This window comes from Lepidochelys kempii, chromosome 5 (assembly GCF_965140285.1).
Source record: "Lepidochelys kempii isolate rLepKem1 chromosome 5, rLepKem1.hap1, whole genome shotgun sequence".
NCBI classification, from domain to species: Eukaryota; Metazoa; Chordata; order Testudines; family Cheloniidae; genus Lepidochelys; species Lepidochelys kempii.
This window is the reverse complement of record NC_136384.1, coordinates 33,606,047-33,631,164: the sequence shown is the minus strand read 5'-3', so window position 1 is coordinate 33,631,164 and position 25,118 is coordinate 33,606,047. Positions and strand designations below refer to the sequence as shown.

Here is a 25,118-nt window from a genome sequence, read left to right as displayed (position 1 = left end):
GTGCCTGTAGAGAATCTAAAACAGGAGACTCCAGGTTTCTCATTTTATTTTATTTTTTTAAATGTAGAGCTCATGAAAGGTACTGGAGATTGAAATATTGTTAATTCCCACAACAGATGCAGAATAGGTAGCACAAGTGTAAGTAAGCATCTGCACAAAACTCTGCTAGTGCGCCTCATTCCTAGTCTGGAAGGTCCAGCTATAGGGGTGAAAAATGATCCCTGTCCATTCAGTGCCCTTGTTGGGGTCCTAATGTGATGTAAACAAATGCCCACTAAGAACTAAACTGAGGCAATCTTTTATTTCATATAAGGCTACTCAACCTCCAAAATAGTCATGGCGAGGGCCCTACCAAATTCATAGGCATGAAAAACGTGTCACAGACCGTGAAAGCTGGTCTTTTGTGTGCTTTTACTTTATACCGTACAGATTTCACTGGGGGAGACGAGAGTTTCTTAATATGGGGGTCCTGACGCAAAAGGTAGTTGCAGGAGGGCCACAAGGTTATTTTAGGGGTTGCGGTATTGCCCCCCTTACTTCTACACTGCCTGCAGAGCTGGGCGGCTGGAGAGTGGCGGCTGCCAGCTGGGCGCTCAGCTCTGAAGGCAGCACTCCACCAGCACCAGCAGCGCAGAAGTAAGGGTGGCAATATCATACTATGCCACTATTATTTTGGTGTCGCTACCTTCAGAGCTGGGCGGCTGGAGATTGGCAGCTGCTGACCGAGGGCACAGCTCTGAAGACAGCAGCGCAAAAGTAAGGGTAGCAATACCATACCAGGCCATCCTTACTTCTGTGCTGCTGGCTCTGCCTTCAGAGTCAGGCTCCTGGCCAGTAGCCGCTGCTCTGCAGCTGCCCAGCTCTGAAGGCAGTGCCTCTGCCAGCAGCAGCGCAGCAGTAAGAGTAGCTATCTGTGCTGCAGTGTTGAAGGTTCATGTTTCAAACCCTGATGATCATGCATTATGGGGAGGTTGTTACAATTATACATAAATGGTTTTTACTTTTGCATACAAAAGGAAATTATATATAAAAATTGGTGTTAAAAGACCTTCCCGCTTTCCCCCCCTAACCTTGTGACACCCCCTACCCAACTCCTTTTTGGATCAGGACCCCTACAATTACACCACCATGAAATTTCAGATTTAAATAGCTGAAATCATGAAATTTACAATTTTATGGTATGCTATGACCTGAAATTGACCAAAATGGACCGTGAATTTGGTAGGACCCCAGTCATGGCTGTTGGTCACTATGCACCTGAGCTGAATTTTTGCTTATGTTCTAGATGTGAAACGCTCCATATGTTCTAAATTATATATTCTAACAGTTAAACGTTATCTATCTACGGTAGGTTGCAAAGTCAAACACTCAAAAGTTAGGAAGTGCCAGATTTACCGTTGTCTGTTCAACTTTAATTCATCCCCCTCTGCATCTAACCTGTGCACTGAATGAAATAGGTGTTCTGAGACAAAAAATAGTACATGATGATGCAGTTAAAGACTAACATAATACATATGCAGAAGGGAGATGGATGCTTCAGAATGCTTGAAAAAATAATATTCTTTTAACAGATTTTTGTGTGTAATTTCCTAGGTTTTTTGGTGTGCAAATCTAAAACCCATTTATGTATAACTATAACAACTTCCCCATAATGAATGATCATCAGGGTTTGAAACATGAACCTTTAACACTACAGCACAGACCTATACCACTTAATCCACAGGACTAACCACATTAGCTGGCAGCAGGCTGTTAACCCAGATAGAGGACGGGAACTATGTGCTATGTCCAGAATATAGCTGGCTCTCCCCCGCCACCCTAGGAGCCATCAGAGCCATCTCACTAGAGGTAATGGGCTGCTGGGTCCATATAATATAGGAGCCCAGCTTGGATTTCTTTATCTTGGGAGTTTGAGGAACTCCTGCTCCATGTAGTACCCCTTCCTACACCCCTCTCCTCCCACCAAAAGCTGCTGTGGCAGCTCTCAGGGGTTTTCAGCAGTATTGCCTACTAATATGATAGGGTTAGCCTGGTCTGGAGTGTTCTGTGATTTTGAGAGGCTGCCAAATTTTTCCCAAGAAAGAAAAAGGAAATAGTGTTTAACACCGTACAAATCAGGTCTTTTCTACACACAAAAGTTGAACATTTGGGGCCTGCAGAAATACATATAAAGAAAAGACATAACCTTCCTCCTAAACATTCTTTTGGCTGGCAAATAGAAGTGCCAGCTTTCTGAAGGTTAATGCTTCACTGAAAGACTTAATTAAATTTGTCTTTCATGTGAAGACATTACATATTCTTGCAGCAATATATATTTCGTTTGCTGGCTTTGAAGTTCTTCCAGTAAAAAGGCAGTTGAACATTTTTCCAGCACACAAACTTTTAAGCATTTCTATACTGTATGATTAATTTATTCGAGCTTTATGGCAGCAGCTACATTTTGTGCAGAATTCAGAGTTTCCAAAGTGAATGGCAAAAAATCAGGGGCCAGTACTTGTTCAGAACTAAATTGACAGTTGGGATCAGCCAGAAGCTGGAGGTGCTAGGGAGCTACTACTTTCCCTAGCATGCTGTTGAATAGTGGAATTCCTAGAAGAGATCAGCTCAGGAGTTAATGTTGCTCGAAGCAATATTCACTCCCCTCCCCCACCTTCTACAGTTCTGAGCTGCGATGGGGAAGGGCAATAATTTTTTAACAATGGCACAATAAGGAACGAATTTAACATTTTTTTTCTTAATACTCTGTTTTACATTAGGAGACTACAAAACAACTTGACTTTGTGATATTTCTAATTCAGTCAGTTGAAAGAGCTTGCGCTACTGGTTAGCTTTGTGTTAAGAGATTTTCATTCCTTTTATATTTCGTGTAATACAAGTGGTCATTATCTTAAACAGAGCCATTGCACCAAATAAGTCAAACACAAAAAATTTGGCAGCATTAAACATTATTCATTCAGCAATTCTTTATGCAAGTGTCAGACTAGAAGCTCTCCAGCCTGTGTTTATTCCTTCTATTGCTGGGAAAACAAAAAGCTCAATCTGGAGCTTGAATTTAGAACCTAATATAATACTTGCAAGACCTGAACTGTTTGGCATTTTCTTTACTTCAGTCTTCACTGAATAAAGATTTCCTTAATCAGGGTTTCCATGTTAACAGTTCTATAGGTTTTAATAAAGTTACTTTTCTACACAACATTTGAATATGACAATCTTCTCCTACAAGCTGGGGAAGTAATCAGATAATTATGGTGCTGTGGAATCAATTATCCTGAAGTAATTCCCTCTCAGAAAAAAATCACTATTATCTAAATTGCACACCTCAAAATATTCACTTTATTACACAATAAAATGTTTCTTTATCTTTAGAGATCTTTATATAAAAATGACCTTCCAAATTCATGCTTGTTTGAATCTACTTCAAAAGTATGAAAACTGCATATTTCTAAATCTTTCCCTTATGTTTTTGATACTACATCCTCAAAGTAACTCAGATTTCTCAGTAAGCATTTCCATAAATTGTTGGCCCTCTTCAAGAATTTCACTGTTTTGAAAATTACTTTCAGAGATCTTGTGTATAAGAAACAGACCATGCTTTGCAGATGACAGACCGGGGATAAGATGAACAGTAGCATAAACCTTTTTTCTATTTGACACTTGACATATTTTTCCTTCTAAAAATGAGGTAACTTGTGCCATTTCTGTTTAAGAAAGCATAGCTAGGAATATGAAAACTTTAGTTATGTAAACAGTGGTCTAGCTGAGCTAATTCAAAAATGAACATTAAAAGCCTACATATATATGTTCACTTTTTATAAGTAGGTTACATTTTCATTATGTATAGTTCAAAATAAACAGAACAAAATGTCAAATATATGCTAAGTAACAAAGAAAAAATTTGTTTGTCCATCTATATTTTCAACAGTTAAAAATAAGTGGAGTTGGTACTATTCTGTTCTGCTCCAAACCTAGTACTTAAGGTTTTTTTGGAGGGTTTCAGACCCAAGGATACAACAATAAAATATAATCCTTAATATCATTACATAGTTTCTATTTAACTAGTGTTGCTGTAACAAAAGGAACTTAAAAATCAAGTTTTACATTTCAAGGCTCACTATCATGAATCCCTGAGTCCACTACCACTGCATCCAGATTTAGTATCTGCATTTTAAATGGATGTTTCAAATTAGAGGGTTCAGACTGAGGCTCAAGAGTTGCAAGTGGCTCTTTAATGTGTGTTGCAAAGAGCAGCAGGAGACACATTAAAACATGTGATTTAATTATTAACCAGTCTAAGTTATTAAGCAGTCAGGATGCTTTTACTATGTTATTAACCAATTGTGGTTGATAAAATAATACTTACTCATTTTACTGTAAGAGTGTGTGTGTGTATTACACATATAATGAATTCACACTACTGTGGCACTTTTGGGTAATGTTGATTGCTAACTTGGCTCCTGAACCACTGAGGTCTGAGTAATACTGCTCTATAAATTTGTTTTAAGTTTAGTAAAATAACCTTTGTGTGTCTATAATTAATAGCATTTTATTTGAGTGGCCTGAATGAGAAAAAAACTGCTCAATGCCAAATAAAAAGATAAATGATTGCCTGTGTTAATCATGTTCTTCTCTAAAAAAGCTGTTACAAAGCAAATAAAATAAGATATATAATCCAGTGGATTTATTTTTTAGTTGCTGATCATATTCTATTTTTATAGTAAATTTCATACTGAAAATCCCAGAACACTTACATGTTGAGATCAGCAGTGGTTTTTCCCAAGTGAATTATTCAGTCCAGGAACAGGGATTGCTGGATCAAAATAAACAGGACTACTGATACTCTTAATGTTAAGCATAGGCCAGGTCACAACATTCCAATCCTACAAGCAGATATGCTAGAGCGGACTCCTCTTTCTATGTTAAGTCCCATATACTTCACAGTCTCAGATCTGGGGTGAAGGGGTGATCAATAAGGTAACCACAGCATAAACCATATTATATAGAGTTAATATAAATCTATACTTCTCATCCTTCTTTCAGAAAGGCAATACTGAGGTCCTCTTTGTGATTGCTGAAAACCGAAAGGCATAAATTTAAGGGTGGGGCCCTCTATGTTCTGGCCCAATCCCAGTGCAGGGATCTCTACTTCCATTGCAGTTTTGGTTAGAAAAGGTACTCATTTCCTGTCCTAAGTTGTAGTGTAATACTGCTGTGTTGTTTAACACTTGCTGACTTCTAGTGGTGAAGTATCCCTGTATATGGTTTATATAAGTTTAAGGACTTAACTTTGCAAGTACACGTGCCAGTATGGAAAGGACCCTTTGGCAAATACCTCTAACTACAAAGGTATCAGCATCAATGGAACTCTGCCAAGTGTAAGGAGTCTGCATTACTGTATCTACCTGGAGGATGATTTCATCCCTTTTTCCTGAAATCTGATGCATTTTTCTACCTGTTACTTGTGTATCATTTATGAGTTTGATTCCACTACAAAAGTGTTTATGAACAAATTTCCAGGTGTCTTGTTTTCTGGAAGTATATTCCAGTAAACTAGCGGCACTGCAATAATAGTTAAAAGAAAAATCTATATTTTACAAATTTCATTCACTGCAGAACTCCCAATTCTAAACTTAAAGGGAAATACTGCAGAGAAACAAAATCACTATAAATCGAGTGTTACTGAACTGCGAAAATAAGTTCTTTCACTTCTGAGAATTATACCTTTCCAAAAAATTGATATATTGGTTAGCTGTATTTATTTGAAGAGCTGTATTTGACAATACAGTACATGCTGTCATACTTAGAGCCACATAGTGTAGAACTGTGGAATTACAGTATTTTGACTTTGTACCTTTCATGTACTACAAAAGGCTAAAAAAAAGTAGTACCACTGAATGTTTTTTTAAATGAACTCATTTTTCCCACTCAAGACACAAACAACCAGCAAGCCCTTCTGTCCCACAATCTGGGATAGCATAATTCAACAAATTATACCAATGTAAAGATATTTTAATCCAACCAAATTAAAGGGGGCACTAGCTATCCATGCTAAATACAAGTTCAGTACTGTAGTCTGGTCTTAATTATAAACAGTGTTATCCTGAAGATTATTGCAATATTTAATAACGACCACTGATGTTTGCTTACCAACATACAGGCCTAATATAGCTATCTCAAGGGAGAAAATACTTATGCAGTATTTAGACACAGTGAAACCATTTAGTGCTATAAAACTAACTTGTCAGATTTAAGACAATTTATTGCAGCTTGGTTCTGCCATGTGCTGAGTATCTGTCAAATCACATTGACTTTAATGTAAGCTGAGGGCACTCCAACCCTTGCTAGTGGCTCAGGATCTTGCCCAATAAAACTACAGCCTTTCAACAAGAATGTCATTTTTTTTTTAAGTCAAATAGTGCTAATTGTTAGAGAAAAATTCAGTGATTACTTATAATTCCTCAAATAGATAAATGTTCAATAGGAGTTGAGGGTGTTCAAGACCTTGCATGATTGGGCTCTAAGGCCAAGATTCCTATAATCAGATATCCAAAGTGGACCACAGCAACTCACTGCAGTTAATTCAAGTTATAATTAAAGGGCTGCCCATAAGTTGAGTTCTAACAGTTATATTTAAAGAAGAAGAACAAAAACAACAAAAAAAAAAATTTGGGGCCATGCCTTGCCTGACAACTGAGTATTATTTGTATGTAAAAATTACACTATTACTCTTGAACGGCCCCCCAAAAACCCCTCCTTAATTGGGTTTCAGATTCTGAAGATTCCCTCCCTTTCCCCTCTGCTAAACTTTTTTTCCAAACTATAAACTCCAGGAAATACTGAATTACTGTTTGATCACCTCAATTCTGAGCACCTTTAATAAATATAGATAAATAGGTTAAATAAAATTGGGAAATAACAAAGTTAACTTTTTCCAACCATCACTACCTTCAAAAAGGTCAAAGTCCTGCCTCTAATTAGATCTTCTATTTCCAAAAGATATTGTTTTGTACATACCTGTTTTTAAAAACATCTACGTGAGAACAACAGATTGTGAGATTGTAATACAAGCCATTTATCTATTGCCAAAAGGATTCCTGGGGAAGCTATGGACTTAATTCTGCAAACCTTACTCATGCAAGTAAGGGTTTGCAGCATGAGGTCCAAATGATCCCAATGCTGATTCATTAGAAAACAATAAATCAGACGCTCCAGCTTTAATTAATAGCATATAAACCAGCACAGAGCACAACTTTCTGGAGCTCACATGACAGGGATCTGAAGTAGTGCATTTAAAGAAATGTTAAAAGCATGGCACATACAGCTTCACACCTTGACCTGCAGTTTCCATCATGTCTAAAGAGATATTGTCAATTCAGTTTTGTTTTGTTTTTTTAGTTTCCATTTCTGATAGAACAGTATTAAATATTGCCAAATTCAGTCAAATGGCTGGACTCATGATGAAGACAGATCCACATCTAGTATTCTTCCCATCCTTACTACAATCTACTCCTTTTTACATCAGTAAGGTATGGCCCCTGGATTCCTGACCTAGTTGTCAACATAGCCCTTTCAGATGGGCAAGCCTTGGATAGCTGATTGAAAAGTAACGGTATTCTTTATAATATGATACCTAACACGTTGCTTCCCATACTTTGTAGTATTGTTTGCAAGCACATAACTTAAAATAGGAAATGTGACATTTTAGTGTTTTTTCCCCTCTTAATTTATTATCCTTTTTTGTACATTCACCCAAAGGCAAAGAAACTCATCTGCTTTAAAATACCTAATCAGCAGCTTTCAGGAACCAAATCAGAGAATTTTATATTAGTTTGTTGTGCTCTTGGAGATCCAGAATGTAGTTTGTACAAACAATGGTCAACCCCAACCTATAGTATACCCATCATCATCATCACCACAGCAAGTGCAAATATACATGACTATCCAGTAGAGTGTGTTGAACAAAACCAGACACCTTAAAAAATATTGTCCTCAAAAAGTTAAATTGCATGCCATGGCACATCTGCTTGCAGTATTTGGAAAGGAAGTGCCATGACTGTCATTTTAGTCTTATTATGCTATGAGGGAAGGGTGGAGTGAGCTATCATCATCAGTCCTCTTCAGAACTGGATTCCTCCTCTTGGTCAGAGAGCTCAGAAACAGGGAAACGCAGGATAGCTGCTACCCCTGTCAGCTGGCCAAGCTGCTCCCCAGACACATGGAGGCTGGAGAATATGCGCACTGTGCCCATGTTCTCCCGCACACTATCTACCAGCCGCACATATCGGCTGCGAGAAGCCACATCCTGGTGCCTGAAGAGTTCATCACTGATCAACAGGGTATCAATGGCCATGGCCTCATTGGCTTTTTCCACATGTTTGAGGCCATAAAAAGCACGGTCAGGCTCATGTTGCAGCATCTTGTAGAAGTCATCCAAGGCTTTGACCTCACCAGCTGCTTTGGTGTCAGAGAGACGGCTGGCCACAGCTGGGTCACAAAGAGCTTCTTTCAGCGCATATTTATGTCCCGAGGAGGAGTGGACCTACAATAATAAATGTTATAGATAGAAGAAAAAGTGGATCATTTAGTCCATGCTGATTACTTAGTCTTATATGTTTCACTTGTGAACTGAAATTTTCCATCGTCAGTCTTTTTATCAAGGTGAATTTTTTTCAGAAATATCGAACAAAATCTCTTCAGCTACCTCTGAATTTAGCAAGGATACAAAAAAATGCTTCCATCATTCAAGATTTGTTTTAAACATCCTGGGATCTTAAGCACTGGCCTAGAGCAAAAAACATCTGAAACTAGACAGAGTAAGTCTCAATAGGAACTAGTGCTTTTGCTACATTTGAAAAAAAAAAAAAAGAAGAAAAAGAAAAAAAAAAGATGGGTTGTTTTTCTCTCTAAAGTTACATCTCTGAAATGATATACCAACTGTTCAAAAAAACAACAACCTGCTACGGCTACAGATATATGCTTCAGAAGAGGCATGCATTGCACATGCTGCAGACGCTTTTCAGTAGTGATTGGACCCTGCTCCTCATGCTGGTCATCACTGCAAATCAGATAATACCTGATACATATCCATGTTAAAACACTGAGTTAAAATGAATACCCGTTTCATACTTCTGAAGCTATTTTTAATGCATTGGGACCTCCAAAGGCTTGGAAGCTTGATTTTGGATTAAAGACCTGCTTAATCTAGGAAGCCAGAAGTAGTAAACTCAGGAAGCCAAGAAGATCTGGATTTTCTTATTTTTTTCATCCTCCTTTAAAAAATACCCGAGAAGTCAGATGAAAAATAATTAGTAAATGAAACCTTAAGGTCATGCAGACAGCAAAACGCGAAGAGAAACAAATATTAAGGTTTTCAACAGCAATGTTAATTCAGCCCTGCCAGTTACAGGTATGTTTTCATTTGCTTTTTTCACAGCAGCATTAAATTTGTCATTAAACACTCATGATTAGGGCCCTACCAAATTCACGGCCATGAAAAACGCGTCACGGACTGTGAAATCTGGACTCCCACCATGAATTCTGGTCTTTTTCTACCTTACACTATATAGATTTCACGGGGGAGACCAGCATTTCTCAAATTGGGGGTCCTGGCCCAAAAGGGAGTTGCGGGGGGGGGGGGTGTCGCACGGTTATTTGGGGGTGGGGGATCACATGGTATTGCCACCCTTACCTCGGTGGTATGGTATGGTTTTGGTATGCCACCCTGACTTCTTTGCTGCCTTCAGAACTGGGTGGCCAGAGAGCAGCAGCTGGTGGCTGGGCACCCAGCTCTGAAGGCAGCACAGAAGTCAGGGTGGCATACCAAAACCATACCATACCACCCTTACTTCTGTGCTGCTGCCTTCAGAGCTGGGCGGCCACAGAGTGTCAGCTGCTGACTGAGAATACAGCTCTGCAGGTAGCAGTGCAGAAGTAAGGGTAGCAATACCATACCATGCCATCCTTACCTTTGCACTGCTGCATTTAATTATCTACTGCTTTATCTAGTCTAGATTTAAATGTCCCAAACAAAAGGACACCTACATTCCTTACTAGCCCATCATTTAAGATCTCACAAAAAATAAATTTCTCTTGATGTTCAGCCTAAGTTTTCTTTGTGTTAATGTCACTTTACTTATAACACCTTCTTGTCACACTGTATAACTCTTCACTCTTTTGGGCTTTCCCAGTTTCAGGGTTACTTATCTACTTTACCTGAAGGAATTTGGACCGGTTCTCTAGCAGCAGCTTGTTGTCAGTCTTGACTGCCTGCTGGAACATGTAGTCACAGAACTGTTCTCTTACGAACCCCGGGCTGGCCACCAGAACACATTTCACAATCTCAAAGTTGATATGACGCTGGATTGCCTGCACCACCTGCTCATAGAATCTCTCCAGTGCTCGGTCATGTTGACTGCAATTACCCTTTCGTTTTCTGGGGATGTTCACTTCAATCTTAGCCCGGGTCAGTGTCATGCTGGGGGTAACAAGACAGATATGAGCCAGCCCCTCCTGCATGACCACAGCTGCCACGTCAGCGCTCCAGCTTGGGTCGCAGGCCTGCTCAATGCGCTCCAGCACCACACTGTCCCACTGCTTCTTGGCTAGCGTGAACTGGCGATTGGGCTCCAGCTCGATGGTGTGGTAGGCTCCCATCTTGACGTACTCATTCTCCTGGATGTTGGTCCCCTTGACCCGCAGCTGGCAGGCCTGCGAGTCGAAGTCGATGGTCTCCACACAGAGAGTGAGGGTGGTGCGGATGCGGTTGCTGCCCACGCTGCCCGTGGCAGACTCGGTCTGCACCTTGCGGATGGTGGATGCCCGCAGGCTGTCGCCCACCTGCAGCAGATTGTAGGTGTGCCATATGTCCTCGGGATCCTCGGGGATCAGGGTCACCTGCCCCGCGTTATCCTTCTCGATGTCCTTCCTCACCAGCTTCATCCTGCCGCTGCCCGGCCTGCCCCTCTCTGATCTCACCGAGAAACGGGGACAGGCGCTAGCTCCTCAGCCTACGCACGGGCCGCCCTGGGCCTCACACGGCCTGGCGGCCCTGCGACCTCTCAGCGGGAAGGGGACGGGGTCAGCGCTGGCCCACACAGCGGGGACAGAAGCCTCTCGGAGGGGACACGTGGCACGAGGCCGGCCGGCTCTAGGCCCGGGGCACAGGGCGGGGGTGGTGCTGCCCGGCGCCGGACCCCTCCCGCGAAGGGGCTGATCGCTCCGCCGAACCGCGCTGATCCGAGCGGCGCTTGACGACACTGTGCAGTCAGTCAGTGAGGAGCAGCGGCGACACCGGGACGCGCCTGCGCACTGGCTGGTGACAGGACGCAGCACACTCAAAAGCAGCCGGCGACAGCATAGTGTCCGCGCGTACGCACCAGCTCCTTCACACAGCGCATGCGTGCACTGCCGACCCGGAGCGGAGACGTTGAGATTACTTCCGGCGCATTCATGGTAAGCTGGCTCAGGGAGCCCGCGGCGAGTCCTAGTCACGCATGCGCACAGAAAAGCCGGGCGCCGCCGACGCCGATTGCACCCCCATCGCGCGCGCCTTTAGCGCATGCGCGGAATGTGCCCGGGCCGTGACCGGGGAGCCAGGGTTGGGGCGGACGGTCGGGGCTGGATGCGGCTGCCGCTGCCGAGGCAGAGACGGCGGCGGCGGCCGCTGCCGTCCGGAGAGAAGCGGGATCGGGGTGGCGCACGTGGCCCTATCACCGTTGTTCTGAGCGGGGCTGCGCTTGCCCTCCAGGCGGCTCGTGGCCCAGCCCCTGCTCCCAGGCTGCGCTGTCCCTGCCCAGCCGCCGCCCTCTGCTCCGAGCAGTTCCTGACGCAGTCAGTGGGGGCCGGGCCAGGACTGCGGGCAGGCAGCGAGGTGGAGCATCTCCAGCTGGAGCCTCTCTCGCCCTGCTTGACAGCCGGGCCCGCCTGGGTGCACGGCCTTGCTCTGTTACACTTCCCTTTGGCACAAAGCTTGGTCAGTCGGGCCCACACATATAGCCATTGGCTAGCTCTTCCATTTAATAGTGATTAGTAATAATATCTACATTTTATACAGCGCTTAACCATCAATAGCTCTCAAAGCACTTTACAAAGGAGGTTAGTATCCTTACCCCATTTCACAGATGGGGAAACTGAGGTGCAGAGCAGAGACTTGCCCAAGGTTACTCAGCAGTTCAGTGGCAGAGCACCCAAGGCTCCTGAGTGCAGTTCTTGGGCTCCCACAAGCTGCCAGATTTACAGTTCCCACAACAAGCCAAATTTGAAGAGTAAGTAAGTTAGATATGAAGCTAGATTTATGACTTGTGTTATACAAGAGGTCAGATGACATGATCACACTGCCCCTTCTGGCCTTGGAATTCATGAAGGATAAAACTCTTGGGAAATGTTAAAAAGCAGTATTGTGCCAGGTAGACCAGGGGTTTTCAACCTTTTTTCTTAGGTGGACCCCTAAAAAATTTCAAATGGAGATAGGACTCCTTTGGAAATCTTAGGCATAGTCTGCAGACCTCCTCAGCAGTCTAGAGACCACAGGTTGAAAGCCACTGTGCTAGAGGAAGCAAGATAAGAAACTATATTAAGTGCAGGTTTCAGAGTAGCAGCCGTGTTAGTCTGTATTCGCAAAAAGAAAAGGAGTACTTGTGGCACCTTAGAGCCTAACCAATTTATTTGAAATTAAGCTTTCATGAGCTGTAGCTCACAAAAGCTTAAACTCAAATAAATTGGTTAGTCTTTAAGGTGCCACAAGTACTCCTTTTTATATTAAGTGCAGATCATTCACATAAGAATTTCTCTATGAAAAAAATATCAGGGTTAGTAAAAGTTAGAAAATAAAAACTAACTGTCTTGGTTCTTTTCCCCATGTAGATGCACCGTGTAGCACTATGTATATACTGAAAAAGTTGCAGAAAGAATTGGGGCATTTTTTCAACAGTCGTATTGGAAAAAATAAGGAACTTTTTCCTAGCATGGGATTTTTTTAAAAACGTACTTAATTCTATTATATCTTGAATTCTAAAGGTTGTTATGATAGAGGCAATCAAATGGACTCAAGTAATTGAGAAACTCAGGCCCTGAGACGCTGAACGTACTCCTCTCATTTAAGGCCTTGTCTACATGGAAAATGGAACTGAAATTAGAGGTGCAGTTTGCACTTTCAGGTATTTCAGTGCAGGCCGTCGTAGAAAACTCTTATTTTGGAATTGTTTGTTTATGTAAAAAATTCTTAGCAAGTAACAAGACCAGTCTTTTAGTTATACAAAAAGGGTAGAGGCCTGGAATCCTTTGAAAAAAGGAATCTGAGAAGCAATCACATTAAGGCAGAGAAACCTGGAAGGAACAGAAAGGAAAAATGTAACAATGATTGCTAGTATCCCTGTGGGCAACAACCATCCAAGAAGTGAGGATGGGGTCTCAATTTCTCCCTCTTTATACTGCTAGTGGAGAGGATTACATGTTGCACTTCTCTAATGGGGGTGGCAGGGAACATATTTTTTCTGTGCATTTGGGAGGTCTGGGGCTATGCTTGATAGACACAATGGAGTCAAAACATTAGTTTAATCATAAAAAAAAAAGAGTAGTTAATGCTGAAAGTGAAATTAAAACCACAAACTGAAAGGGCATATAAGTGAGCCAGGTTGTCTTTTCCTGTTACTAATCTTTTTTCTGTTCTGTCAAGAGCAGGCATGGAAGCATCTAACAAAGTTTTAAAAACCATAAGGTATTTGGAAGGAAAATATCAGAGGTACACGAATTGGAGAGATAGCTAATCCAACACAAAATAAGCAATGTGGACAGGCTCTAATTGATAGTCTTCCATCCCTATGATTTCTTATGTTCTTGTAATCTAGATTTATATTCATACAATGAACAGATAGATATTAGGGAACAGATACTTATTTTTGTCGTGGGGAAAGCATAGTCCACATCTACTCTGAGGCTTATGTTATGTGATATTATATATGCATCTAGTGGCTAACATAACAGTGCACAGTCAATGCTCTTTATAGAAGTCACAGCATATGTATACTATAGCAATATTGATAGTAAGAATATGGGCCAGAATTTTCAGACGTGTGCTCCTAAATTATGCATTCTGATCAGCTGCATAAATATGAAAGAATCAAGTTAAATATTTTAAGAATGAAACTAATACAACTTCAATACACAAACACATTTTAGCCTGTTTTGTCAACTTCAGATATTCTACCAACATCTAAAGTTAGCCATTCATATGTCACTATTCACTTGTTCCAAGATCTCTGTGATAAATACTAATGCTCTCATTATTTAATTAAAAAATTAACATACAGGGATCTCTGAAGAACAGAAAAAGATCAAACTGGTAGGTCCCATATTCTACAAATCTTTACTCACCTGAATAGCCCTATAGAAGCAAAGGGGACAACATGCGTGAGTAAGGGTTATTTCCCTAGGTAGATTTTGGAAGATTTCTAAACTATTGTTCCAGATGATTGAAGGGTAGCAAATATTGTATTTGTGTATAAAATGGTTCTGGGGAGTATTACAGACCTGGAAGCCTTACCCTGTACCTGGCAAATTGGATGAACAATTGAAAATCAAATAATAAAACACTTGAAGTTCATGATATGATAGCATCTAGCCAACAGGGTTTCTGCTAAGGAAAATAATCATTAATCTCTTAGACAGCATCATTAAAGTAGTAGATAAAGAAAAACCACTTGACTGTTTAGATTTATCAAAAGACTTTTAACAAGGTCCCTCAGAAAAGACTATTAGAGTAGCTAAGTAGTCGTGGGATGGGCAATGAAGTGATGTCATGGATCAAACAATCCTGTAAATAGTTAAGCATTTGAGTATCTTTTTAATAAAAAGAAAAGGAGTACTTGTGGCACCTTAGAGACTAACCAATTTATTTGAGCATAAGCTTTCGTGAGTAGCTCACGAAAGCTTATGCTCAAATAAATTGGTTAGTCTCTAAGGTGCCACAAGTACTCCTTTTCTTTTTGCAAATACAGACTAACACGGCTGTTATTCTGAAACCTATCTTTTTTATGTGAGTAATCCCATTCAAGTCAATGGGCCAGATCCTCACCTGGTTTAAACTTTGAAGACCTATGACAGTTTCCATAACTGAGGATCTGGTCTCTTGCAACTACTTTCTTGTGTAAAATTAAGCACAAGCATAATGATTGTAGAATTGAACTCAGTCATTTAAACAGTTTCCCTGTTATTTTGTGTAGGTCCTTTTTGTGGAAGACATGGGAGAGAAATATTTTTTTAAAAAATAGGAAATTGTGATTGTAAAACCATATAAACTGGCAGGGAGACTAAAGAGCAGGACAAAAATTGACAGGTATTTTACCAGAAACTATTTTAAACTGATTTTAAAAAACAAACAAACTAGATTTCAAGTTGAGAGTGTCTCTTTAAGCAGAATTTAAATTTTAAATAAAGCAATAGTAAACTCTGACTTCCCAACATATCAAATTATTTTGCCTGTTTCTGCAGCATAGGGTGACAATTTAAAACAGAAGTTGCAGTATTAAGATAAAAAAAGTTAATGAGAGGTGCAAAAGTCAGGAGTTCTGCTTAAAATCTGAAGTTACAATGTGACAATTGAACTTCATATGTGGTAAGCAATCTCTTGAACACAGAGATCAATACAGCCTAGTTCATTAAGAGCTTTTGGAAGCAGTAAATTGCTTCTTATAATAGTTTTGTATAAAAATATACTACAAGCAGGGTATTGCACCGATGGCCTGATCCTGCATCCACTGAGCTCAAGAATGTGTTGTTCATTGTAATGGGCAAAAGTTTTAGCCCCTGGAGAGATAAATATTATCTCAGTAAGTTTGAGGAACACATAGCTGAGTTGTGTGGCACCAGAAACCTGGTCCTGATCCCAATGAGACATTGAGACTTATGCCTTTGACTTCAGTAGGGCAGGATCCTATGACCAAGGAGACATCTGCTAAGTACCCATTACTATGCATTACATTTTTCATCAATCAATTTTATTTTTAAAAATTTCAGAAAATTCAAAAATACCAAGAGCTCAATTGGAAATGTGAAGGATTATATGTTGTCTCCCATTCATTCTCAGAGAGAGAGAGAGAGACAGATTTGTATGTGTAGGACCTATGAGCTCTTGCTACGCTCACTCCCTCACCCCTACCTTTTCTAGCTTTCTGTTTTGTTTTCCTAGATAATTTAAAGGGTTCTATTTTCTTTTTAAATATAGCAGTTCAGTTCTTGATTTTCAAGCTCTGAGCAGTACAATAAATAAAGGTGTGTATGTTAACATGATTTTCTGAAGTTTCCTCTTTTTGATTAGATAATATCTTGTTTGCAGTTGAGTCACTCAGCTCTCCTTAGTCAAACCAAAGTTGCACCATCACCTTGTTTTTCGTTGCTTATCTTAGATCAGAACCTGTATGAAGAGTAGCTCTGGCTAAAGCAGAATCCAGACAAGATGGAGATGACACTGGTAGGAAGAAGGGATGTGACCAGTATATCTTGGACTTGTGAACTCGCAACAGTCCAGAACAAGACAGGGGGCTCTGAATGGGAAAGAGGTCTCTGAATGCAAAAAGCTGTGGGGAGAGCAGCTGAGAAATGATGGGAGAGAAATTGTTATGGACAAGAGGAAAAGAACAGAGAAGAGGTAGTGAAGGCATAAGAAAAGAAGGGATGGGATAGTTCTGTTATATCACTTTCAGCCTGTGTTTAGCTTGTCTATGTGGATTGTAAGTTCTTCTGGATAGGGACTATCTGCTACTCTGTGTTTTCACTTCTACTCTGTGTAGCCCATTCTTGGTTGGTCCTTAGGAACTATGATAAACATGGTTAATAATAATTCATTAATGTGCCCATGAAGAGAGAGAGCTCCTGTAGAGAGAAGGCTCAGGGGCTGTGTAGAAACAGATTGAGAGTGAGTGCGGGTGAAAGTTGAGGAAGCCTCATTGTTTTGATATTAAAATAATCTTTGTGTATGCAATGGTATTATAATGGTCAAAGATTAGGCAATTAAATTTAAGATAATAGCACTATTAATTTGTCCACATTGTACACACGTGAAAGAACCTTAACTTTTGCAGTTCTTGACTTCATTTAAATTTGCACTTTTCTTGCTGAACCATCTGAAGCCAATACAAGTGTTAATTTTTCAGTTCCAGATGGAAAAGGAGTCCAGAGATAAGTATTTCAAACTGCTGTTGCTGCATATCCTCCCTCCACAAAGAAACACCACCATCGCTTACACAAAACCGAGCATAAGGATTTGGAAAAGGATCATATAATAGTTTAGGAGATCATTATAATAACATGATATACATTTGCAAAGTGCTACCTGTCAACTGCCTGGTAAACCTAGTTTGCTACACTTGTTAAGGTTTCTACACGAATCTCATTTCAGAACAATCCCAAAGTGAAGAAAAGAGTTACAAAACACTTTCAACAATATAAATGACAGGTTTCAGAGGAACAGCCGTGTTAGTCTGTATTCGCAAAAAGAAAAGGAGTACTTTAAGTCTCTAAGGTGCCACAAGTACTCCTTTTCTTTTTAACAATATAAATGTTATCCTTCCCCGCCACCCCGTCTCTCTCCATTTAGATGATTTATATAAAGCTTATTTCTTCTTGCTTATTGGTTAATTTCAGACGTTCTCAGCTCAATTATTTTGGCTTGCTCACACTGTAAGAAAACCGTACCCCAGAGAGCCAAATTCCACAGTTGTGTGAATGTTTGCATTTCCTCAACTCATTTCCATTTCCTTGAATTTTCTCTCTCCAAATACAAATGCTTTAGCCACAAATCCCACAACATATCAGAAATTGTTGTCCATACTTGAAGCGCTGCCCCCCCCCCCTTTTTTTTTGGCAAAACAAAAGAAATCCCCAACAACATTAAGACCTTACATGGAAATACTCCATGCTTAATGGGCTGAGCTACCGTCCCTGTAACCTTTTTTCTCTCTCTCCCACAGTCACTCTGAACAGTTAACATTGCCCTTCGCAGTCAACCATATCAGAAACCAAGAAAAAAAGTTCACATTCATAAATGTTGTTCCTACATACCCCACCCTTCGCCCAGCAGCTTCTACTTGTATTGTTCTCGTGTCCCATCCCTCCTGCTTTTTGAGTATTTCCCCTAGATCCTAGGGTGTAAAGGAGACTGACGCCCGGCGAGGAAACGTTTCTTAAAAACCCACTCCCAAGAGCCGTCTTAAACCGGGGCACTCTGAGCGGAGTGAGGTTGCTGGGGATGATGGATGCAGAGATTTGAAGCGACTCTGGGATGCCATATCCTGAGAGATTCATCCTCCCCAAGAAGGGAGCCTCCCTGCAGAGGAGCGAGACTTGGCAGATCTGGGTCTTCAGAGAAGAGGGAAAGAGAGAAGAGTTCTCTCACCTGTCAGAATCCCGCATGGGACAGCGACCCCTGGGCTTCTGCTACGGAGGGGCTGGGAGCCCATGGCTGCAGTGGCAAGGATAGCCCGTGAAGGAGCACAGGGCCGGGGGGGCAGCAGATCCCCTGGGCTAGCTCGGTCGTTCACACGCTGCCTGTTAGGGAGAACAGCTCAGTGCGCTGCAACTGCCTCTGGTCCCCTCTGCATCAGCAGCCGGGCTAGGCATTTCCTGTTTGTTGTTTCAGTCCCTTTAAGTTTTCTCTTCTCATCAAGATGAGTTGCGCCCCCCTCACACCCTCGCACCCCCCCCCCCCCGCAACCCCAAACGGTCTCTGAGCCTTTGAAACCCCCACGTGGCAGGATCCCAGAGCGGAGAGACTATGCACAAATAAAGTCAGATCTCAGTGTTTAGGCTAAAGTCTGCAGGGAGCAAAGCAAACCTTAAAGGGACATATGCACTTTTATAATTCATGGGTGTCTCCTACCGGCCAACCCGCACCCCAGATGGGAGTGGGAGGGCAGTAGGAGAGAGCTGGATGTCCGGCTCTGGATTACAACTGGCGTGTCATTGGTCTCCTGCCCCTTCCTTCCCTCAGCACATGAAACAAATCAAAGAGATGAAGAGAAGTGCGTTAAATCCAGATTACAAGACACTTCCAGGCTGAGAGCGGCTTTTGTTGGGCTAGTTTTATTTCACTTACGTCACTCTAAAAGTGTGTACGTGCTGTACCACAGTCCTAAAGCCGGTCACTTGCTCCTAGGAGAAAATCGGGGAAATTTCCCCCTTCCCCACCAAACTACGTGTTGCCGGGATCTAAATTTTCAGTGCTTCCCAGACAGAGGATGCATGAATTTCCTCATGCTCTCTGCATTTGCACGTGCTTTGCATTATCATTCAAGCACAAGACAAAAATTACCTCTGCCCACAACTTCCAAACTTTTTTGTGATCCCTTCCATTCTCCCTCAGGAATTTCACAAATTAATCACTGAATAAACCCTATGAATAATGCTGAGCTAACTTCAGGGTGAGCAGTGTCTATGTTCAGGATATTTTAAACTCAACTGCAAATGTGCCTGGCAATTTTTATTCTTTTCTGATGTTCCAGAGATGTATCCAGTTTGTGTTACATTCCTTTCAAAACAATTGATCTGAGATTCATCTTTGAACATACTACCAAGTTATTGTATTACTCTTTACAAAACAAAGGAAATTGAGATGGTGCAGTGCTGCACTATGGCAAGGAAAGAGAGTTCAAAACATGATCTCAAGTACTTACAGATTGTGGGCCATTACTGAATTCTCCTCCCCTTTTTGAGCTGGAGCCAGGACTTCAGTGAATTTTCTTCAGTTCCTCTGAGGCTAATAAAATAAGGCTACTAATGACCATTAGCCCTAGTTAAAATGTGTTTTCTATTTCTGCCTTAAGTGTTATGAGAACACCTGAACATAATTCTTATATGTACAGTCTGTGGAAATACAGATTTTTAGAAGATTGAACATATTTAGAGCTGAATTTATCAATGTGGGTCTGATCCTGTGAAAATGTGTGCACGTGTTTAACTTTGAACATTGAGTAGTCCTGTTTACTTCAATGCTACTACCCTCAGTTTATAAAGTTTAGCAAGTACTGTATAGAAGTCTTTGCAGGATCAGGACCTTAGATACTGTTGGTGCCCATGTAAGAAGCCAAATATAAAACTTTTTCTCCAGATGTAAGAGTTATGCATAAAATTGAACCAAACCAATGCTAATCTTGAGCAATAAAAAAAGTGAGTTTATGCAAAAGTTATAATTTAGTATTTTTCCTCATGAAATCTTACAAATGTCTGATTGCATCTTATCAATTAGAAGGAAAAGATTAGTTCTGCATGTTTTCTGCAAGACAAATATTTACCTTTTAAAGATTTTTTTTTTATTGCCTTATCTTCACACATAAACAAAATAACTGTAGGGGAGCATCTCTCGTTTTTACAGTATATCAAAATACTTATTTCCATTGTATAACTAACTGTTCCAGGCACAATTCAAAAGAAAGAAAGGCCATTTCAAATATTACTATACTACATCTGTGATCTTCTGTACACGTGGAAAATGTACATACTGGCTGAGAGTAAGACTCACTCTTTGGGATTAGAAATAACCCTGATAAGGTTATTCATAATTGCCTATGAATTATTATAATCAGTATTTATTTGTATTGTGGTAGCATCCCAAGTATCTCATAAGGGCTACTGTCAGTGATAGGATACTGAACTAGATGGACCATTGGACTGATTAGGTATATTCCTGTGTACACAGGAGAATTTGAACCATATGACATCACATTTAGGACAAGCCAAAATTATTTCCTAGTTCAAACAAAGGAAATGAATATTCAGATCCATAATGAAGCCCAATTCATGCCTCCTTGTGGTTGGAATAGTTATTTTACACGATTCTACAGTAAGTGCCAATTTTGCTAGATACATTCCCCAGTGGAGAGAGCTGAGAAGTCCTAGCTAAATACTCTATGAATTTTTAAAAACTTTTACTTTAGTGATAGTTAATAGGTATATGTGGAAGTACCTGCTTGATATGTGGGTATTTTGAGTTGCTTGGGTGTTTAGTAGGTTGGTGTTATGCTCTTTACTCATAGGGACCATTGCCTAATGGTTAGGGCTTAGGTCCTTCAACCTGCAAAGGGAGTTTTGGTAGGGGAACCCAGGCCCTCCCACTGCACTGGGCTCCAGTCCAGGGCCCTATGAGAGCAACAAAAGGGTCCAGCACCCAGAAGCACCTTAAGGCTGCCCTTCCTGGGCCACTTCCTACCACCCCTCTATTATCCATGTTTACAGTCTGTACAGGAAAGCGTGAAGGGGGTCAGTTCACCACATGGTGGCTCTTCATGGCCAGGCAGGGAATGGTAACTTTCTTCCTCTGGAAGTGACGGCTGCCTTCTCTCATGCCTTGTCCCTCCAGCCAGGTTAGTTCCAAATCTCTCCTCTTCAGGGGTAGCCCATAAACAAAAGGAGGAGAATTAACACAAATAAACTGAGTCCACATGACAGAGATGGGGGAAATGCCTCCCTCAGTCTCAGGGTATACCTGAAGCAGGTCCTCCCTTCCCTCAGAGGAGGGTCTTTCGGCAGTTGTTGTAGGGAGAGATCCTGCATTCCCTCAGTTCTTCTCTCAGGTGCTGCAAGTTACAAGTCTGCTCTCTTCCCTGTTGTGCCCGCAAATGAGCTGTTCTGCTCCCTTTTGATTCCTCTTTCTGCCTGTGCACCTCTTGCAGGTGTGGTGGGGCCGAGCAGGATGAGCCAGAGCAGCTCCTTAACTCCTTGTTGCCCATCACAGTTAGGTATTTTTTTATATCAGAACATCACCCTATCAAATGCTGACAGATTCAGTGGATCAGAGTAGCTCAGTAAAAAAAAATCTCATATATTGTGTTGGCTGGAAAAGAAAGTAAAAGCTAATTTTAAAATAATCTCAAGGTCTTGTAAATTCTTTGGCTCTCTTGTAAAATGTCATAAAAATATCCATGGAGGATTTTTTTTATAAAGTAGCATAAAGTGAGAACTATTTGTCTTTAGCAGAACTCCTCTGTCAGTCCCTGATACAGCAAAGTACTTCAAACACATTTGTAGTCCCTTTGAAGCCAAATGAGCATACTCAAGTGCTTACAGGTATGCATGAGTTTAAGTGTTATGCTAGATAGGGGTCTGAGAGGAAATAAAATGGTAAAAAACTCAAAAGGGGACTGAATCTTCTCCCTGTGGATAGAAGTCATGCCCACTGAAACCAAAGGGAGTGATTCCCATCTAGTGGGTGGTGGATGAAAGAACAAGGCCAAAGCTTTAAAAATACTGTGCAGATTCACATGGTCTTCTAAATAGAGTGACTTACCCGACTGGTCATATGTGGGATCCACGTTCCATGGGCCCTCTTTTTCGTTGTAGGATATGAGCAACTTCCATTAACTTTCCAAGGAGGTATTCACTTCCTGTAGTGGGAAAAGACAGCTGCTAATTGGTAGCACACAGCGAACACCACAAGACTGCAGCTTCAAATTGTCAGAAGTGCACTGAGCATGGACTTCCATTAGATGGATAGTTTAATAACATCAGTAATTCTCAGGGGGGCATGATATTGATATTTACCTATGTTCCAGTTATGTCCATCACTGAGGTGATCACCACACTATCTTTATGTTCAATACTTGCAAGACACCACATGTTCAAATGTGACTATATAGTTTCTGTCTGTCTTCATTACTTGTAGCCCTTATTATCTCTATTGATTTTATTATGTTGTAGATGTAATTAAGCTTCCATTTGTATTTTGTTACATCCCATTAGTACATTTGCTTATTCATAGTCTTCGAAATGTCGTTCAGTTTGGTTTGTTCTGTTGTCCATATTCGTGCTCTCCAGCTTTTCCATCTGACTCTAGGACCATATCCAAATTCATCTGACACATTATGTCTGAAAGGTTCAAGGGCTCCTTCACGAAGAACACGGAGTAAGACCTTGCAGGATCTAGAATAGTTCCAGCACTACACTGTGCTTTTAATTGATGCTTGATTGTGAGGATCCATGGGTCCTGAACGCGCAGGGCTGGCTCTACCTTTTTTGCTGCCTCAAGTGGCGAAGGAAAATGCCACCGAAGAGGGAGCCAGAGGAGGACCTGCCGCAGGCATTCCACCGAAGAGGGAGGCGGAGGAGCTGCCACTGGCGTGCCGCCGAAATCCACCGCTGTGCAACGCTTTCCCGTTTGCCACCCCAGACACCTGCTTGCTAGGCTGGTGCCTAGAACCAGCCTGTGAATGTGGGTCTGTGACAACCTTTGCATTCTGGCCTCTATCCAGCAGCTTGTTAATAACTGGTGGGCCAAGTGGCTAGTGGAACCCTAGCTCAACCTAAGGCACTGCCTTTGGGAGTCTTTACTGGAGGACAGCCAACCCCACCAATTGGTCTGGTTGCACTATTTAATCCAGAAGGAGACACAGGAAGTTGTGTGTGCAACTGGGTGAATTCCTGGCTTTCTGCTACATCAGACCCTACCTTCCTGTCTCCACCACATTCAAACATCTCATCAGTGTCAGGACATCATGGACCAGTATGTATCTTAGCACTATACTTGTTTTCTTGGACAACCCTGAGCAACACACCATACATGTCTGAACTGTTCTGGAGAGACTTTACCAACATGGCCTCTGTGCTGTGCCAAGTTGGAGAAATGTGCTTTTGACCATGCATACATAGAGTTTCTGGAGTTTATCATGCCTCCGGAGACTATCAAAAATGGACCTGTAATATAAAGGTCCACTGTTGGGCAATGCCTCAAAATGTCTGTAACCTATAGTGCTTCTTGGGCTTTGCAAACTTTTACCATCAGTTTATTCCAAGGTTCTCTGAGAAAAATCACACTTCTTACATAAGTGCTCTGCAAGAGTGCAAAGTTCCCTTGGTCCTCCGAGTCCCAGCATCCCTTTGAGCATCGAAAGCTTGCATTGAACACCACTTCCATATTAACCCACCAAGACACCATACAAGCTTTTATTGTCAAAGCAGATGCCTCCAATATGGCAATTGGAGTGGCAGTCTCCCAGAGGTGTGGACCCCAGCAGATATCGTATCCGTGCACCTTCTGTGCTAGGAAGCTCACCCTTGTGGAGGAAAATTATGAAGTCTTAGACAAGGAACTTCTGGTGGCTAAAGTTGTCTTTGAAGAGTGGAACCACTAACTTAAAAGAGTTTGGTATCTGGTTCAGGTCTACACTGACTGCAAGAACTTGGAGTATTTCTGCAGGGCCAAGTCTATCAATCAGCAACAGCTTTGGTGGGCCTTATTCTTTTCCTGTTTTGACTTTGTATCTCCTACTCTCTGGGATCCCATAATGGCACTTTCCCAGAAGGGAGAGTACTACATTGACCCAAAAGGGCCTAATCAAGAAACCTCGTACATCTTTAAACCCCATAACTTCCTCAGTGCAACATTCCACCAGGAACTGTTTGATCTAATCTGTGTGGTCTTTACCATGGGGATCCCCGCCATGAACAGGAAGCTATAAACAAATAATTGCACAGTGCCTGCAATGGGCTCTCTTTTGTGAAGGGACACATATGTTCCCTCCCCGAACTCTCATGAGTTGCAACCCTGCAACCATGTCACAATTCCCCCTTGGTGCAGCATTTTGGTTGTGCCAAGGCCCAGCTTTTATTATCTAATTTCTGTGATTGACAACACAGGCATATGTTGCCTTCTGTAATGAATGTGCCCTCACCAAGATGCAGTGCAGTAAACCCCTCAGACTCCTTCAACCCCTAGAGACTCCACCTAGACCCTGAAAAGCTATTGCACTGGACAACACAGTGAAGCTACCTCAGTCCAATGGCTATATGACAATTTTGATAGTTGTGGATCATTTAACAAAGATGACTCACTTTGCTCCCTGCACCTGCCTGCCTTCTTCTGAGGAAACTCTCCAGCTATGGATAAATTGGGTTGTCCCAGATCACACCATTTCCAATTACAGCCCACAATTCGTCTCCCGTTTTTGTCATGAAGCCCTCAGAATATTAACAGTTCACTCCTGCCCCTTTTCTTCCCACCACCCCCAGATGAACAGCCAGATGGAGAGAGTAAATCAAACAGTAGAATAGTACATATGTTGTTACATAAATCATCATCACAGCAATTGGTCCTCACTGTTACCCTCTGCAGAGTTTGCGTCTAATAGCTCCAAATGTGA

The 25,118-nt window shown here is 41.6% G+C and overlaps 2 protein-coding genes across 3 annotated transcripts in view; both read right to left on the bottom strand.

The window, feature by feature from the left end:
* Positions 1–18,651, bottom strand: part of ITGA1 (integrin subunit alpha 1) — a 129,586-nt gene extending 110,935 nt beyond the window's left edge. For both annotated transcript variants that reach the window (XM_073343911.2, XM_073343913.2), the window contains exon 1: positions 18,386–18,651. In XM_073343911.2, the coding sequence (XP_073200012.2) occupies positions 18,386–18,449 (64 nt within the window). In that variant the 5' untranslated portion in view covers positions 18,450–18,651. The remainder of the gene's footprint in view (positions 1–18,385) is intronic.
* PELO (pelota mRNA surveillance and ribosome rescue factor) lies at positions 35–11,786 on the bottom strand. The gene is made up of 2 exons (XM_073343914.2): positions 10,210–11,786; positions 35–8,536 (listed from the first exon to the last, which is right to left on the bottom strand). Exons 1-2 carry the CDS (start codon positions 10,933–10,935, stop codon positions 8,105–8,107), a joined length of 1,158 nt encoding a protein of 385 aa, XP_073200015.1. The 5' UTR covers positions 10,936–11,786; the 3' UTR covers positions 35–8,104.
* Positions 18,652–25,118: the final 6,467 nt, after the last annotated feature.